Raw genomic sequence first — 14,162 nt, 5'->3', positions numbered from 1 at the left:
AACTCACTGAGAGACTAACTAACTAACTAACTAACTAACTGACTAACTAACTAACTGACTAACTAACTAACAAACTAACTAACTAACTAACTAACTAACTAACTAACTAACTAACTAACTAACTAACTAACTAACTAACTAACTAACTAACTAACTAACTAACTAACTAACTAACTAACTAACTAACTAAGTAGCTTACTTTGTATTTGTTTTTCAATTATGAACGAGTTCCTTGCAAGATAGATATTTCTGTTGCATTTGTTAGCCTTTATTTTTAGCAAAAATAAAATTCCAACTGGTGCTTTTCTAATGTCAAGGACCTCGCTAAGGCTAAAGCAGCTAAGCCTAATGGTTATGATGTTATAAAGCGGAGAAAAATGAACTTTTCTGAAAATGAAAAAACGAGAGATGGAATTGATCTGCAATAACTTCGGTTGTGAACACCTTATAACTGATGCCTCGCGCGATTTTAATAACTTTGCATCATGCAAAAGCCGCCAAATTCACTTTTCACGAGTGTTAAAGTGTCATTTTTGAAATGCCAGTTATGAGCGCATGAAATCAAAAGCGAAATTTGCACTTTGAAAAGCAAACGGAAATGTAGAGCATCTTTTAAAATCGCCATATTCTAATTCAGTTTTGCCTTTATGAACTTGAACAAAAGTTGCATGCCTTCCCAAGACTGCACAATTGTAAAGAAAACACCAAGCTTCGCTCGAACGATGACTATGAAGACGAAGAACCGAATGGACCCCGTATTGTGCATTCGTCACTCATTCTCTTATCTCCTCAAACGTTTTTTTACCGTTACCTTCCATAATGAATTTTATTTTTTATTTATTTTTTTTTTTTACGATGTCCAGAACTTTCAGGTTGCTAAGTTTTTCCTTTTTTTCTAGTGTCCGCGACTTTATATATGTTGACTGCGTTATCGCAGTTTTAGCCTTCGATCGTTTTTGTTAACGAACACGAATAAGCACAACATAGTGTTCCTTTTTCATGGAATGTTCTTTGTTGTGTCTCTGTGTTTAGAAAAAGAATTGGTCTGAACTAAAAATCGTCGTTAGTACGCGTTGCTAACGCATTAAATATTCCAGCAATCGCGCGTGTTTGTGCCCTTCGCCTCTATTGAGTTTGTATGGTACCAAATGCTTAGAAGAGATTGGCATAAGCTTTTTTGGGAAGCCATATGGTTCAGTTTCTTGATGAAATTAAGCTGCTTTGTCCAGAGTAAGTAGCGCTGATGTTATTTGGCCATGCGCGCACTCGATTGCTTTTAAAGACTATTTTTTCGATGTTTTGATGCGATACCTTTCGCTTCTAACATGCTGTGGCACCGAAACGCCGCAATTTACAAAGCGTCACTATTCTTTAGAAGATTTCAAAACTAATGAAGCTTTAAGAGAGCGAGAGACGCGAGCTGTGGAGGTTTGCCTGTCAACACGAAAACACACTTTGCAGTCTGACGGTGGAGCAAAAAAAAAAAAAAAAAAGTCTCCTCGACAGTCCGCATAAAACTCCGCTTGAAAAATAAAAACATCTAAACATCTAGAAGTTTTATAAAAACGAACGCAACGTTTCTCTGAAACACGACAAAAAAAAAATGACTGAAGCTGCATCTCCGAAAAAGGCCACAAAGAAGTCTGCGCCTAAAAAGCCTGCTGATCATGCTCCCTACAAGGCGATGATTGTCGATGCTATTAATTCGCTTAAAGAACGCAAAGGGTCGTCAAGACAAGCTATCGCCAAGCACGTCAAGGCCAACAACAAGGTGGGTGAAAACGTCGATTCGCAAGTCAAGATTAATTTAAAGCGCATGGTGGTTGCTGGCGAGCTCGTACAAGTGAAAGGAACTGGCGCGTCGGGTTCTTTTAGAATTGCAGCTAAGCCCAAACCGTTAAAGAAGCCTGCTGCAGTCGCCAAGAAGCACAAAAAAGAAGCCAAAGAAGTAAAGAAGCCTGCTGAAAAGAAGAGCACGCCAAAAAAGAAAGCTGCGTCAGTGAAAAAAGTCGCACAAAAAGAGAAAGTGAAAAAAGCTACTCCTAAGAAAAAAGTGACTCCCGCAAAAAAGAGCGCCCAGAAACCGGTTGCTAAAAAGCCCGCAGTAAAGAAAGTGAAAGCGACACCTAAGAAGAAAGCTGCAGCCAAGAAAACCATCGCAAAAGTGGAAAAGAAATAACCTAACCTACCCCGCTTTTTGTCAAACGGCTATTTTCATAGCCACACATCTTTCTAAAAACAAAGTTCCAGGCGTAGAACTTGTTTACTTTGTGTTTGTTTGTTTGTTGTTTTTTTTTTTTGTTTTGTTTTGTTTTAAGGCACTAAGCCGACAACGTTTTTAACAGATTTGTGGCTATGAAAATAGCCGTTTTGTTTAGAAGCACCATTTTTTAAGCTCGCTCTCCTCTGATTCTTCTCGCCAACTGAATGTCTTTTGGCATAATAGTGACACGCTTTGCATGGATGGCGCACAAGTTGGTATCTTCGAAGAGACCCACTAAGTAGGCTTCTGAAGCTTCTTGTAAGGCCATGACGGCGGTGCTTTGGAAACGCAAGTCAGTCTTGAAATCTTGAGCTATTTCGCGAACCAATCGCTGGAAGGGTAGTTTTCTGATTAGGAGCTCTGTCGATTTTTGGTATCTTCGGATCTCTCTCAAAGCTACGGTACCGGGTCGGTATCTGTGGGGTTTCTTTACTCCGCCGGTAGCCGGGGCACTCTTTCTTGCTGCTTTTGTTGCCAGCTGCTTTCTCGGTGCTTTACCGCCGGTAGATTTTCTAGCTGTTTGTTTTGTGCGGGCCATTGTAAGTTACGCTTACACTTATCAGTTTAAGTTGAACTTTTGAAGTTTTTCAATTTAACGCGTTTTGTTGACATTTTTAGACTTTGCCGCGACTTAAAGCTGCATTCTGATTGGTGCTAAGAAAGTGCTCTTTGATTGGTTCAAGTACAAATGCAAAATAAGGCATTAAGGCCACGTAGGCGTGTTTTTTGGCTACGGGAAAAGAGAGCGCGTTTGTCTCGCCTCTACAATTTCTGCTTTTTTAAACACTTCAAAGACAGGTCGACGTAGTGGAATTCCGAAAAGAAACTTTTCTGCTCTGTTTGCGAACGGATAAAAGCGTTAAATGCGAAAACGCGCGTTAAAAACAAGGCAGTTTGTTTTCGTTTTTTTTTTTTTTTGTTTTTTTGGTTCAGATGGCTTTTTGACGAAGGACCGTTGCGATTGGTTGTTTGACGAAGATGTTTCCATCTATGTAGGGTAAAAGTCGCGCTTCCAGCGCATAATAAAAACAAAAAGAAACGCAAAAAGACAGTAATTGAACTTCAAACAATTTTAATCATGTCTGGTCGCGGTAAAGGAGGAAAAGGACTTGGAAAAGGAGGCGCAAAGCGTCATCGCAAGATTTTACGTGATAACATCCAAGGAATCACAAAGCCCGCCATACGTCGTCTAGCTCGTCGCGGTGGTGTTAAGCGTATCTCTGGACTTATCTACGAGGAGACTCGAGGCGTTCTAAAAGTCTTTTTGGAAAACGTTATTCGCGACGCTGTAACATACACAGAGCATGCCAAGAGAAAGACAGTCACCGCTATGGACGTTGTCTACGCATTAAAAAGACAAGGTCGCACATTGTACGGCTTTGGTGGTTAAAAGGGGAACACCTCAGCAATCAAAAACGGCTATTTTTATAGCCACACATCTGTTTTAAACGTTAATAGGCAATCTAGAACTTGAACGCTGCACCGCGATAAGCAGAGGGGGTGTGTAAAAACGGTTTAGTTTACCAGTTTCAGTTTGTTTCAATCGAAATGAAAAGCAATTGAATTGATTTCTAAGTAATGTTTTTTAGCGAGGCATAGTTTAACTGAGTGTTTAGAGTAGACGCTTGACACATAAAGTGTTTTGCTCACCATCATCGGGCTAGAAAGGTGATTTTTATCTAAAGCGCTGCTTTAAGTCTGATTTCCTAAAGATGCGCGCAATACATTTGAAAAAAAAAAGAAAAAAGAAAAAAGGAGCAAAAGTGTGGTAGTAGCAGCAAATAATAACGATGGGTGGGTCATAAGGGCTAAGGTTTTGATCAAAAGCAAAAAGGTGGCGCTCAAGTAGTTGTTGAAAGATTTTCTCACGCGTTTACCTACTGTAATAACTTTTTGTATCCAAAGTGGATGCAAAAGCTATACGTTTAAACATCAAAAAAAGCAAGTCTAGAAAAGCGCTCGCTCTTTAGACGCGGTGTCGCAATTTAAAACGAGCAAACAATGGCTGCCTAGCTATTGCATTTTAAGTACTTTCTCTCTACTACAATTTAAGGCGTTCTAATGCGTACAATGCTTTTACAAGATGTGTGGCTATGAAAATAGCCGTTTAGATAGCGCTCCATCTATTTACTGCTGGTGTACTTAGTAACAGCCTTGGTGCCTTCGCTCACTGCGTGTTTGGCCAACTCACCGGGAAGTAAGAGGCGCACAGCTGTTTGAATTTCACGCGAAGAGATGGTTGATTTCTTGTTTTGGAGGGCTAGTCGTGAAGCTTCTGAAGCGATTCTTTCAAAAATGTCGTTGACGAAAGAATTCATGATGCTCATCGCTTTGGAAGAAACACCAACATCAGGGTGAACTTGCTTCAAGACGTTGTAAATGTAAATGGCGTAGGATTCTCGCCTCTTTCTCTTGCGCTTTTTGTCTCCAGTACCAGCGATCTTGCCGCCTTTCTTACCAGCGCGTTTTTCCCCCTTTTTGGCCACCTTGGGCGCTTGTTTTCCTCCGGCCTTTGGAGCGTCAGACATGTCGACGAGTTTTAGAGAATTGAAATTTGAAATTACAAGCAACCGAATCACTTCCTATATAAAGCGCAGTTGTGGTCTCCAATTCGAGAACATTTCTGTTTCTCGCAAGCTCATTGGTTCTTCAAAGATTAACTAATTTGCGCATTGTTTGACGGAGTTTTTCTATTCGTTAAAAAAAGTGCAGTTCGAGACCAAATGTTTTTGATAAGAAAAAGGAATTTTGTAAGTTGATTTCAAAGCGCGCACAAATATCTCTAGGTTGTCTCTCGTTGTTTCTCAGTGTAAGAAATTAAAATGTCAGGACGTGGAAAAGGAGGAAAAGCTAAAGCCAAGGCAAAGACTCGATCGTTCAGAGCCGGACTTCAGTTTCCAGTCGGTCGTGTTCACCGATTTTTGCGCAAAGGACACTACGCCAATCGCATCGGTTCAGGCGCACCTGTCTATTTAGCTGCTGTTTTGGAGTATCTCTCCGCCGAAATTTTGGAGTTGGCCGGTAACGCTGCTCGTGACAATAAGAAAGCTAGAATCATTCCTCGACACTTACAGTTAGCTGTTCGCAATGACGAAGAGTTGAACAAGTTGTTGTCAGGTGTTACTATAGCCAGTGGCGGTGTGCTGCCAAACATACAAGCCGTTTTGCTTCCCAAGAAGAACGAAAAGGTTCCAAAACCAGCAGCCAAATAAACGGTACTCTGAACACAAGATAAAAAATAAAGGCTATTTTCATAGCCACACATCTGTTAAAAACATGACGGCATGAGCTTAAACACACTAAGGAGAATATAAAGAAGTGTGTGTGTGTGTGTGTGTGTGTGTGTGTGTGTGTGTGTGTGTGTGTGTGTGTGTGTGTGTGTAAGGAAGGGAGGGGAGGGGGGTTCAAAATCTCTTTTTAAAGCTGTTAGGGGATAAAAAGAGCACACGCATCCCGTTACAAAAAAATACATGGTGGGGTTTACACGCCATCTTTGAAACGTTTTAAGTTATAACCTGAGGGAGAAAAAACAGTTCGGTTACCTCACAGGTCACGTGCATGTTCAAGATTCCAAGTTTTGAAAGGATCCAACGTAACTTGAATAAAAAGTGAACACGCACGTGCCCAGATTGGCGACCATCTATAGGCTGTAGGAAAATAACAAAGAAGATTTAAGCGCCTCCGTAAGAATTTAGCTCCCTTAGGATTTCAGCAAAAAAGTATATTTAGCGGAGAAAAAAACAAAGAGCGAGGTTAAGCAGCAGTGACGGCATTAGCATCAGCAGCAGCAACAAAAACAAAACAAAACAAAAAAAAACAAACAAAAAAGCGGCAGCACGAAAAAAAAAAAAAAAAAAAAAAATTTCCGTTTTTTACACTTGCGTGTTTGTCTGTGTGTAATCCTTAATTGCATGGTTTTTTGTTGTTGGTTTTACCTTGTCATTTTTCTTCTGCGCACGTTCTCTTGGTCAGTAGTTTTTTGAAATGCGAAAAAAAACGTCAACGAAAAGAAGTGAACGGGTCATTGCACGTCATGTCTAACAAACAAGAGGGGTAAAGACAAAGACGTCCGCTGTCGAAAACTCATACATACTCCAAGCTGACACACTCTTGAGACACTTCGAAATAAAGCAAATGATCAAAGTCATAACACTTGACAAAGTCGAAACAAAAATCACAGCATGCGCAGACAACCCTTTATTTTACATTAAAGGAAAAAAACGTAAAGCTAGAACTAAACATTCCTTCAATTAAAACACGTCAAACTTGCGACGGGCACAAAACTCAACATATAACAAAGTTACGACGCTCTAGTTCTTTTACATTTTGTTTTCTAAATGACCCGTCCCTAAAACCCCGGAAAGAATAAAACGCGACAGTCGAGAAGTTGGCCAATACCTTTTTTCACAGTAACTATCAGGTGTTTCTCGCAACGTCGGATGGGTTGCTGAAACCTTAAAAAAGAACTTTAAAAAGCTTGTGGGGTAGCGTTAGTTCTCATGCTATTTTAACAAAGTACTAAAACTTTAGTTAAAGTAATAAGATTTTACAAAGTAGCTACATTTTAATTATTGTCCTCATTTATCGTCATCTATCGTCATTTTTCACGTATCTGCCTAACTTAGTACCTAACAAACTAACTAAGATACAAACTAACTAACTGAATGACTAACTAACTGACTGACTAACCAACTAACTGACTGACTGACTAACTAACTAACTGACTGACTAACTAACTAACTAACTAACTGATTGACTAACTAACTAACTAACTAACCAACTAACTAACTAACTAACTAACTAACTAACTAACTAACTAACTAACTAACTAACTAACTAACTAACTAACTAACTAACTAACTAACTAACTAACTAACTAACTAACTAACTAACTAAATAACTAACTAACTAACTAACTAACCAACTAACTCACTGAGAGACTAACTAACTAACTAACTAACTAACTGACTAACTAACTAACTGACTAACTAACTAACTAACTAACTAACTAACTAACTAACTAACTAACTAACTAACTAACTAACTAACTAACTAACTAACTAACTAACTAACTAACTAACTAACTAACTAACTAACTAACTAAGTAGCTTACTTTGTATTTGTTTTTCAATTATGAACGAGTTCCTTGCAAGATAGATATTTCTGTTGCATTTGTTAGCCTTTATTTTTAGCAAAAATAAAATTCCAACTGGTGCTTTTCTAATGTCAAGGACCTCGCTAAGGCTAAAGCAGCTAAGCCTAATGGTTATGATGTTATAAAGCGGAGAAAAATGAACTTTTCTGAAAATGAAAAAACGAGAGATGGAATTGATCTGCAATAACTTCGGTTGTGAACACCTTATAACTGATGCCTCGCGCGATTTTAATAACTTTGCATCATGCAAAAGCCGCCAAATTCACTTTTCACGAGTGTTAAAGTGTCATTTTTGAAATGCCAGTTATGAGCGCATGAAATCAAAAGCGAAATTTGCACTTTGAAAAGCAAACGGAAATGTAGAGCATCTTTTAAAATCGCCATATTCTAATTCAGTTTTGCCTTTATGAACTTGAACAAAAGTTGCATGCCTTCCCAAGACTGCACAATTGTAAAGAAAACACCAAGCTTCGCTCGAACGATGACTATGAAGACGAAGAACCGAATGGACCCCGTATTGTGCATTCGTCACTCATTCTCTTATCTCCTCAAACGTTTTTTTACCGTTACCTTCCATAATGAATTTTATTTTTTATTTATTTTTTTTTTTTACGATGTCCAGAACTTTCAGGTTGCTAAGTTTTTCCTTTTTTTCTAGTGTCCGCGACTTTATATATGTTGACTGCGTTATCGCAGTTTTAGCCTTCGATCGTTTTTGTTAACGAACACGAATAAGCACAACATAGTGTTCCTTTTTCATGGAATGTTCTTTGTTGTGTCTCTGTGTTTAGAAAAAGAATTGGTCTGAACTAAAAATCGTCGTTAGTACGCGTTGCTAACGCATTAAATATTCCAGCAATCGCGCGTGTTTGTGCCCTTCGCCTCTATTGAGTTTGTATGGTACCAAATGCTTAGAAGAGATTGGCATAAGCTTTTTTGGGAAGCCATATGGTTCAGTTTCTTGATGAAATTAAGCTGCTTTGTCCAGAGTAAGTAGCGCTGATGTTATTTGGCCATGCGCGCACTCGATTGCTTTTAAAGACTATTTTTTCGATGTTTTGATGCGATACCTTTCGCTTCTAACATGCTGTGGCACCGAAACGCCGCAATTTACAAAGCGTCACTATTCTTTAGAAGATTTCAAAACTAATGAAGCTTTAAGAGAGCGAGAGACGCGAGCTGTGGAGGTTTGCCTGTCAACACGAAAACACACTTTGCAGTCTGACGGTGGAGCAAAAAAAAAAAAAAAAAAGTCTCCTCGACAGTCCGCATAAAACTCCGCTTGAAAAATAAAAACATCTAAACATCTAGAAGTTTTATAAAAACGAACGCAACGTTTCTCTGAAACACGACAAAAAAAAAATGACTGAAGCTGCATCTCCGAAAAAGGCCACAAAGAAGTCTGCGCCTAAAAAGCCTGCTGATCATGCTCCCTACAAGGCGATGATTGTCGATGCTATTAATTCGCTTAAAGAACGCAAAGGGTCGTCAAGACAAGCTATCGCCAAGCACGTCAAGGCCAACAACAAGGTGGGTGAAAACGTCGATTCGCAAGTCAAGATTAATTTAAAGCGCATGGTGGTTGCTGGCGAGCTCGTACAAGTGAAAGGAACTGGCGCGTCGGGTTCTTTTAGAATTGCAGCTAAGCCCAAACCGTTAAAGAAGCCTGCTGCAGTCGCCAAGAAGCACAAAAAAGAAGCCAAAGAAGTAAAGAAGCCTGCTGAAAAGAAGAGCACGCCAAAAAAGAAAGCTGCGTCAGTGAAAAAAGTCGCACAAAAAGAGAAAGTGAAAAAAGCTACTCCTAAGAAAAAAGTGACTCCCGCAAAAAAGAGCGCCCAGAAACCGGTTGCTAAAAAGCCCGCAGTAAAGAAAGTGAAAGCGACACCTAAGAAGAAAGCTGCAGCCAAGAAAACCATCGCAAAAGTGGAAAAGAAATAACCTAACCTACCCCGCTTTTTGTCAAACGGCTATTTTCATAGCCACACATCTTTCTAAAAACAAAGTTCCAGGCGTAGAACTTGTTTACTTTGTGTTTGTTTGTTTGTTGTTTTTTTTTTTTGTTTTGTTTTGTTTTAAGGCACTAAGCCGACAACGTTTTTAACAGATTTGTGGCTATGAAAATAGCCGTTTTGTTTAGAAGCACCATTTTTTAAGCTCGCTCTCCTCTGATTCTTCTCGCCAACTGAATGTCTTTTGGCATAATAGTGACACGCTTTGCATGGATGGCGCACAAGTTGGTATCTTCGAAGAGACCCACTAAGTAGGCTTCTGAAGCTTCTTGTAAGGCCATGACGGCGGTGCTTTGGAAACGCAAGTCAGTCTTGAAATCTTGAGCTATTTCGCGAACCAATCGCTGGAAGGGTAGTTTTCTGATTAGGAGCTCTGTCGATTTTTGGTATCTTCGGATCTCTCTCAAAGCTACGGTACCGGGTCGGTATCTGTGGGGTTTCTTTACTCCGCCGGTAGCCGGGGCACTCTTTCTTGCTGCTTTTGTTGCCAGCTGCTTTCTCGGTGCTTTACCGCCGGTAGATTTTCTAGCTGTTTGTTTTGTGCGGGCCATTGTAAGTTACGCTTACACTTATCAGTTTAAGTTGAACTTTTGAAGTTTTTCAATTTAACGCGTTTTGTTGACATTTTTAGACTTTGCCGCGACTTAAAGCTGCATTCTGATTGGTGCTAAGAAAGTGCTCTTTGATTGGTTCAAGTACAAATGCAAAATAAGGCATTAAGGCCACGTAGGCGTGTTTTTTGGCTACGGGAAAAGAGAGCGCGTTTGTCTCGCCTCTACAATTTCTGCTTTTTTAAACACTTCAAAGACAGGTCGACGTAGTGGAATTCCGAAAAGAAACTTTTCTGCTCTGTTTGCGAACGGATAAAAGCGTTAAATGCGAAAACGCGCGTTAAAAACAAGGCAGTTTGTTTTCGTTTTTTTTTTTTTTTGTTTTTTTGGTTCAGATGGCTTTTTGACGAAGGACCGTTGCGATTGGTTGTTTGACGAAGATGTTTCCATCTATGTAGGGTAAAAGTCGCGCTTCCAGCGCATAATAAAAACAAAAAGAAACGCAAAAAGACAGTAATTGAACTTCAAACAATTTTAATCATGTCTGGTCGCGGTAAAGGAGGAAAAGGACTTGGAAAAGGAGGCGCAAAGCGTCATCGCAAGATTTTACGTGATAACATCCAAGGAATCACAAAGCCCGCCATACGTCGTCTAGCTCGTCGCGGTGGTGTTAAGCGTATCTCTGGACTTATCTACGAGGAGACTCGAGGCGTTCTAAAAGTCTTTTTGGAAAACGTTATTCGCGACGCTGTAACATACACAGAGCATGCCAAGAGAAAGACAGTCACCGCTATGGACGTTGTCTACGCATTAAAAAGACAAGGTCGCACATTGTACGGCTTTGGTGGTTAAAAGGGGAACACCTCAGCAATCAAAAACGGCTATTTTTATAGCCACACATCTGTTTTAAACGTTAATAGGCAATCTAGAACTTGAACGCTGCACCGCGATAAGCAGAGGGGGTGTGTAAAAACGGTTTAGTTTACCAGTTTCAGTTTGTTTCAATCGAAATGAAAAGCAATTGAATTGATTTCTAAGTAATGTTTTTTAGCGAGGCATAGTTTAACTGAGTGTTTAGAGTAGACGCTTGACACATAAAGTGTTTTGCTCACCATCATCGGGCTAGAAAGGTGATTTTTATCTAAAGCGCTGCTTTAAGTCTGATTTCCTAAAGATGCGCGCAATACATTTGAAAAAAAAAAGAAAAAAGAAAAAAGGAGCAAAAGTGTGGTAGTAGCAGCAAATAATAACGATGGGTGGGTCATAAGGGCTAAGGTTTTGATCAAAAGCAAAAAGGTGGCGCTCAAGTAGTTGTTGAAAGATTTTCTCACGCGTTTACCTACTGTAATAACTTTTTGTATCCAAAGTGGATGCAAAAGCTATACGTTTAAACATCAAAAAAAGCAAGTCTAGAAAAGCGCTCGCTCTTTAGACGCGGTGTCGCAATTTAAAACGAGCAAACAATGGCTGCCTAGCTATTGCATTTTAAGTACTTTCTCTCTACTACAATTTAAGGCGTTCTAATGCGTACAATGCTTTTACAAGATGTGTGGCTATGAAAATAGCCGTTTAGATAGCGCTCCATCTATTTACTGCTGGTGTACTTAGTAACAGCCTTGGTGCCTTCGCTCACTGCGTGTTTGGCCAACTCACCGGGAAGTAAGAGGCGCACAGCTGTTTGAATTTCACGCGAAGAGATGGTTGATTTCTTGTTTTGGAGGGCTAGTCGTGAAGCTTCTGAAGCGATTCTTTCAAAAATGTCGTTGACGAAAGAATTCATGATGCTCATCGCTTTGGAAGAAACACCAACATCAGGGTGAACTTGCTTCAAGACGTTGTAAATGTAAATGGCGTAGGATTCTCGCCTCTTTCTCTTGCGCTTTTTGTCTCCAGTACCAGCGATCTTGCCGCCTTTCTTACCAGCGCGTTTTTCCCCCTTTTTGGCCACCTTGGGCGCTTGTTTTCCTCCGGCCTTTGGAGCGTCAGACATGTCGACGAGTTTTAGAGAATTGAAATTTGAAATTACAAGCAACCGAATCACTTCCTATATAAAGCGCAGTTGTGGTCTCCAATTCGAGAACATTTCTGTTTCTCGCAAGCTCATTGGTTCTTCAAAGATTAACTAATTTGCGCATTGTTTGACGGAGTTTTTCTATTCGTTAAAAAAAGTGCAGTTCGAGACCAAATGTTTTTGATAAGAAAAAGGAATTTTGTAAGTTGATTTCAAAGCGCGCACAAATATCTCTAGGTTGTCTCTCGTTGTTTCTCAGTGTAAGAAATTAAAATGTCAGGACGTGGAAAAGGAGGAAAAGCTAAAGCCAAGGCAAAGACTCGATCGTTCAGAGCCGGACTTCAGTTTCCAGTCGGTCGTGTTCACCGATTTTTGCGCAAAGGACACTACGCCAATCGCATCGGTTCAGGCGCACCTGTCTATTTAGCTGCTGTTTTGGAGTATCTCTCCGCCGAAATTTTGGAGTTGGCCGGTAACGCTGCTCGTGACAATAAGAAAGCTAGAATCATTCCTCGACACTTACAGTTAGCTGTTCGCAATGACGAAGAGTTGAACAAGTTGTTGTCAGGTGTTACTATAGCCAGTGGCGGTGTGCTGCCAAACATACAAGCCGTTTTGCTTCCCAAGAAGAACGAAAAGGTTCCAAAACCAGCAGCCAAATAAACGGTACTCTGAACACAAGATAAAAAATAAAGGCTATTTTCATAGCCACACATCTGTTAAAAACATGACGGCATGAGCTTAAACACACTAAGGAGAATATAAAGAAGTGTGTGTGTGTGTGTGTGTGTGTGTGTGTGTGTGTGTGTGTGTGTGTGTGTGTGTGTAAGGAAGGGAGGGGAGGGGGGTTCAAAATCTCTTTTTAAAGCTGTTAGGGGATAAAAAGAGCACACGCATCCCGTTACAAAAAAATACATGGTGGGGTTTACACGCCATCTTTGAAACGTTTTAAGTTATAACCTGAGGGAGAAAAAACAGTTCGGTTACCTCACAGGTCACGTGCATGTTCAAGATTCCAAGTTTTGAAAGGATCCAACGTAACTTGAATAAAAAGTGAACACGCACGTGCCCAGATTGGCGACCATCTATAGGCTGTAGGAAAATAACAAAGAAGATTTAAGCGCCTCCGTAAGAATTTAGCTCCCTTAGGATTTCAGCAAAAAAGTATATTTAGCGGAGAAAAAAACAAAGAGCGAGGTTAAGCAGCAGTGACGGCATTAGCATCAGCAGCAGCAACAAAAACAAAACAAAACAAAAAAAAACAAACAAAAAAGCGGCAGCACGAAAAAAAAAAAAAAAAAAAAAAATTTCCGTTTTTTACACTTGCGTGTTTGTCTGTGTGTAATCCTTAATTGCATGGTTTTTTGTTGTTGGTTTTACCTTGTCATTTTTCTTCTGCGCACGTTCTCTTGGTCAGTAGTTTTTTGAAATGCGAAAAAAAACGTCAACGAAAAGAAGTGAACGGGTCATTGCACGTCATGTCTAACAAACAAGAGGGGTAAAGACAAAGACGTCCGCTGTCGAAAACTCATACATACTCCAAGCTGACACACTCTTGAGACACTTCGAAATAAAGCAAATGATCAAAGTCATAACACTTGACAAAGTCGAAACAAAAATCACAGCATGCGCAGACAACCCTTTATTTTACATTAAAGGAAAAAAACGTAAAGCTAGAACTAAACATTCCTTCAATTAAAACACGTCAAACTTGCGACGGGCACAAAACTCAACATATAACAAAGTTACGACGCTCTAGTTCTTTTACATTTTGTTTTCTAAATGACCCGTCCCTAAAACCCCGGAAAGAATAAAACGCGACAGTCGAGAAGTTGGCCAATACCTTTTTTCACAGTAACTATCAGGTGTTTCTCGCAACGTCGGATGGGTTGCTGAAACCTTAAAAAAGAACTTTAAAAAGCTTGTGGGGTAGCGTTAGTTCTCATGCTATTTTAACAAAGTACTAAAACTTTAGTTAAAGTAATAAGATTTTACAAAGTAGCTACATTTTAATTATTGTCCTCATTTATCGTCATCTATCGTCATTTTTCACGTATCTGCCTAACTTAGTACCTAACAAACTAACTAAGATACAAACTAACTAACTGAATGACTAACTAACTGACTGACTAACCAACTAACTGACTGACTGACTAACTAACTAACTGACTGA

The 14,162-nt window shown here is 39.8% G+C and overlaps 8 protein-coding genes and 2 pseudogenes across 8 annotated transcripts; 6 read left to right on the top strand and 4 right to left on the bottom strand.

Moving 5' to 3' along the window:
* Positions 1-1,603: 1,603 nt before the first annotated feature.
* Positions 1,604-2,179, top strand: LOC149887468 (histone H1.0-A-like). Its single transcript, XM_090087609.1, has one exon. It carries the CDS (start codon positions 1,604-1,606, stop codon positions 2,177-2,179), a length of 576 nt encoding a protein of 191 aa, XP_089943735.1.
* Positions 2,180-2,390: 211 nt separating this feature from the next.
* On the bottom strand, positions 2,391-2,801 carry LOC149887467 (histone H3). The gene has a single exon (XM_090087608.1). The coding sequence runs from the start codon at positions 2,799-2,801 to the stop codon at positions 2,391-2,393; it is 411 nt and encodes a 136-aa protein (XP_089943734.1).
* Positions 2,802-3,341: 540 nt separating this feature from the next.
* Positions 3,342-3,653, top strand: LOC149887466 (histone H4). Its single transcript, XM_090088313.1, has one exon. It carries the CDS (start codon positions 3,342-3,344, stop codon positions 3,651-3,653), a length of 312 nt encoding a protein of 103 aa, XP_089944439.1.
* Positions 3,654-4,386: 733 nt separating this feature from the next.
* LOC149887465 (late histone H2B.L4 pseudogene) lies at positions 4,387-4,791 on the bottom strand (annotated as a pseudogene).
* A 294-nt stretch (positions 4,792-5,085) lies between these two features.
* On the top strand, positions 5,086-5,475 carry LOC149887464 (histone H2A, orphon). Its single transcript, XM_090086634.1, has one exon. The coding sequence runs from the start codon at positions 5,086-5,088 to the stop codon at positions 5,473-5,475; it is 390 nt and encodes a 129-aa protein (XP_089942760.1).
* Positions 5,476-8,754: 3,279 nt separating this feature from the next.
* LOC149887463 (histone H1.0-A-like) lies at positions 8,755-9,356 on the top strand. Its single transcript, XM_090087591.1, has one exon. The coding sequence runs from the start codon at positions 8,781-8,783 to the stop codon at positions 9,354-9,356; it is 576 nt and encodes a 191-aa protein (XP_089943717.1). The 5' UTR covers positions 8,755-8,780.
* A 211-nt stretch (positions 9,357-9,567) lies between these two features.
* On the bottom strand, positions 9,568-9,978 carry LOC149887462 (histone H3). The gene has a single exon (XM_090087590.1). The coding sequence runs from the start codon at positions 9,976-9,978 to the stop codon at positions 9,568-9,570; it is 411 nt and encodes a 136-aa protein (XP_089943716.1).
* A 540-nt stretch (positions 9,979-10,518) lies between these two features.
* Positions 10,519-10,830, top strand: LOC149887461 (histone H4). The gene has a single exon (XM_090088312.1). It carries the CDS (start codon positions 10,519-10,521, stop codon positions 10,828-10,830), a length of 312 nt encoding a protein of 103 aa, XP_089944438.1.
* A 733-nt stretch (positions 10,831-11,563) lies between these two features.
* Positions 11,564-11,968, bottom strand: LOC149887460 (late histone H2B.L4 pseudogene; annotated as a pseudogene).
* Positions 11,969-12,262: 294 nt separating this feature from the next.
* On the top strand, positions 12,263-12,652 carry LOC149887459 (histone H2A, orphon). The gene has a single exon (XM_090086635.1). It carries the CDS (start codon positions 12,263-12,265, stop codon positions 12,650-12,652), a length of 390 nt encoding a protein of 129 aa, XP_089942761.1.
* The last annotated feature ends 1,510 nt before the right edge of the window (positions 12,653-14,162 follow it).

The sequence above is a fragment of the Hydra viridissima genome, unplaced genomic scaffold, assembly GCF_058129835.1.
Source record: "Hydra viridissima isolate aposymbiotic clone 2 unplaced genomic scaffold, HvirCarnegie_v1 scaffold_5, whole genome shotgun sequence".
Taxonomy (NCBI): Eukaryota; Metazoa; Cnidaria; class Hydrozoa; order Anthoathecata; family Hydridae; genus Hydra; species Hydra viridissima.
Note: the sequence above shows the minus strand (reverse complement) of the source record. Positions and strands in the feature narration are given on the sequence as shown.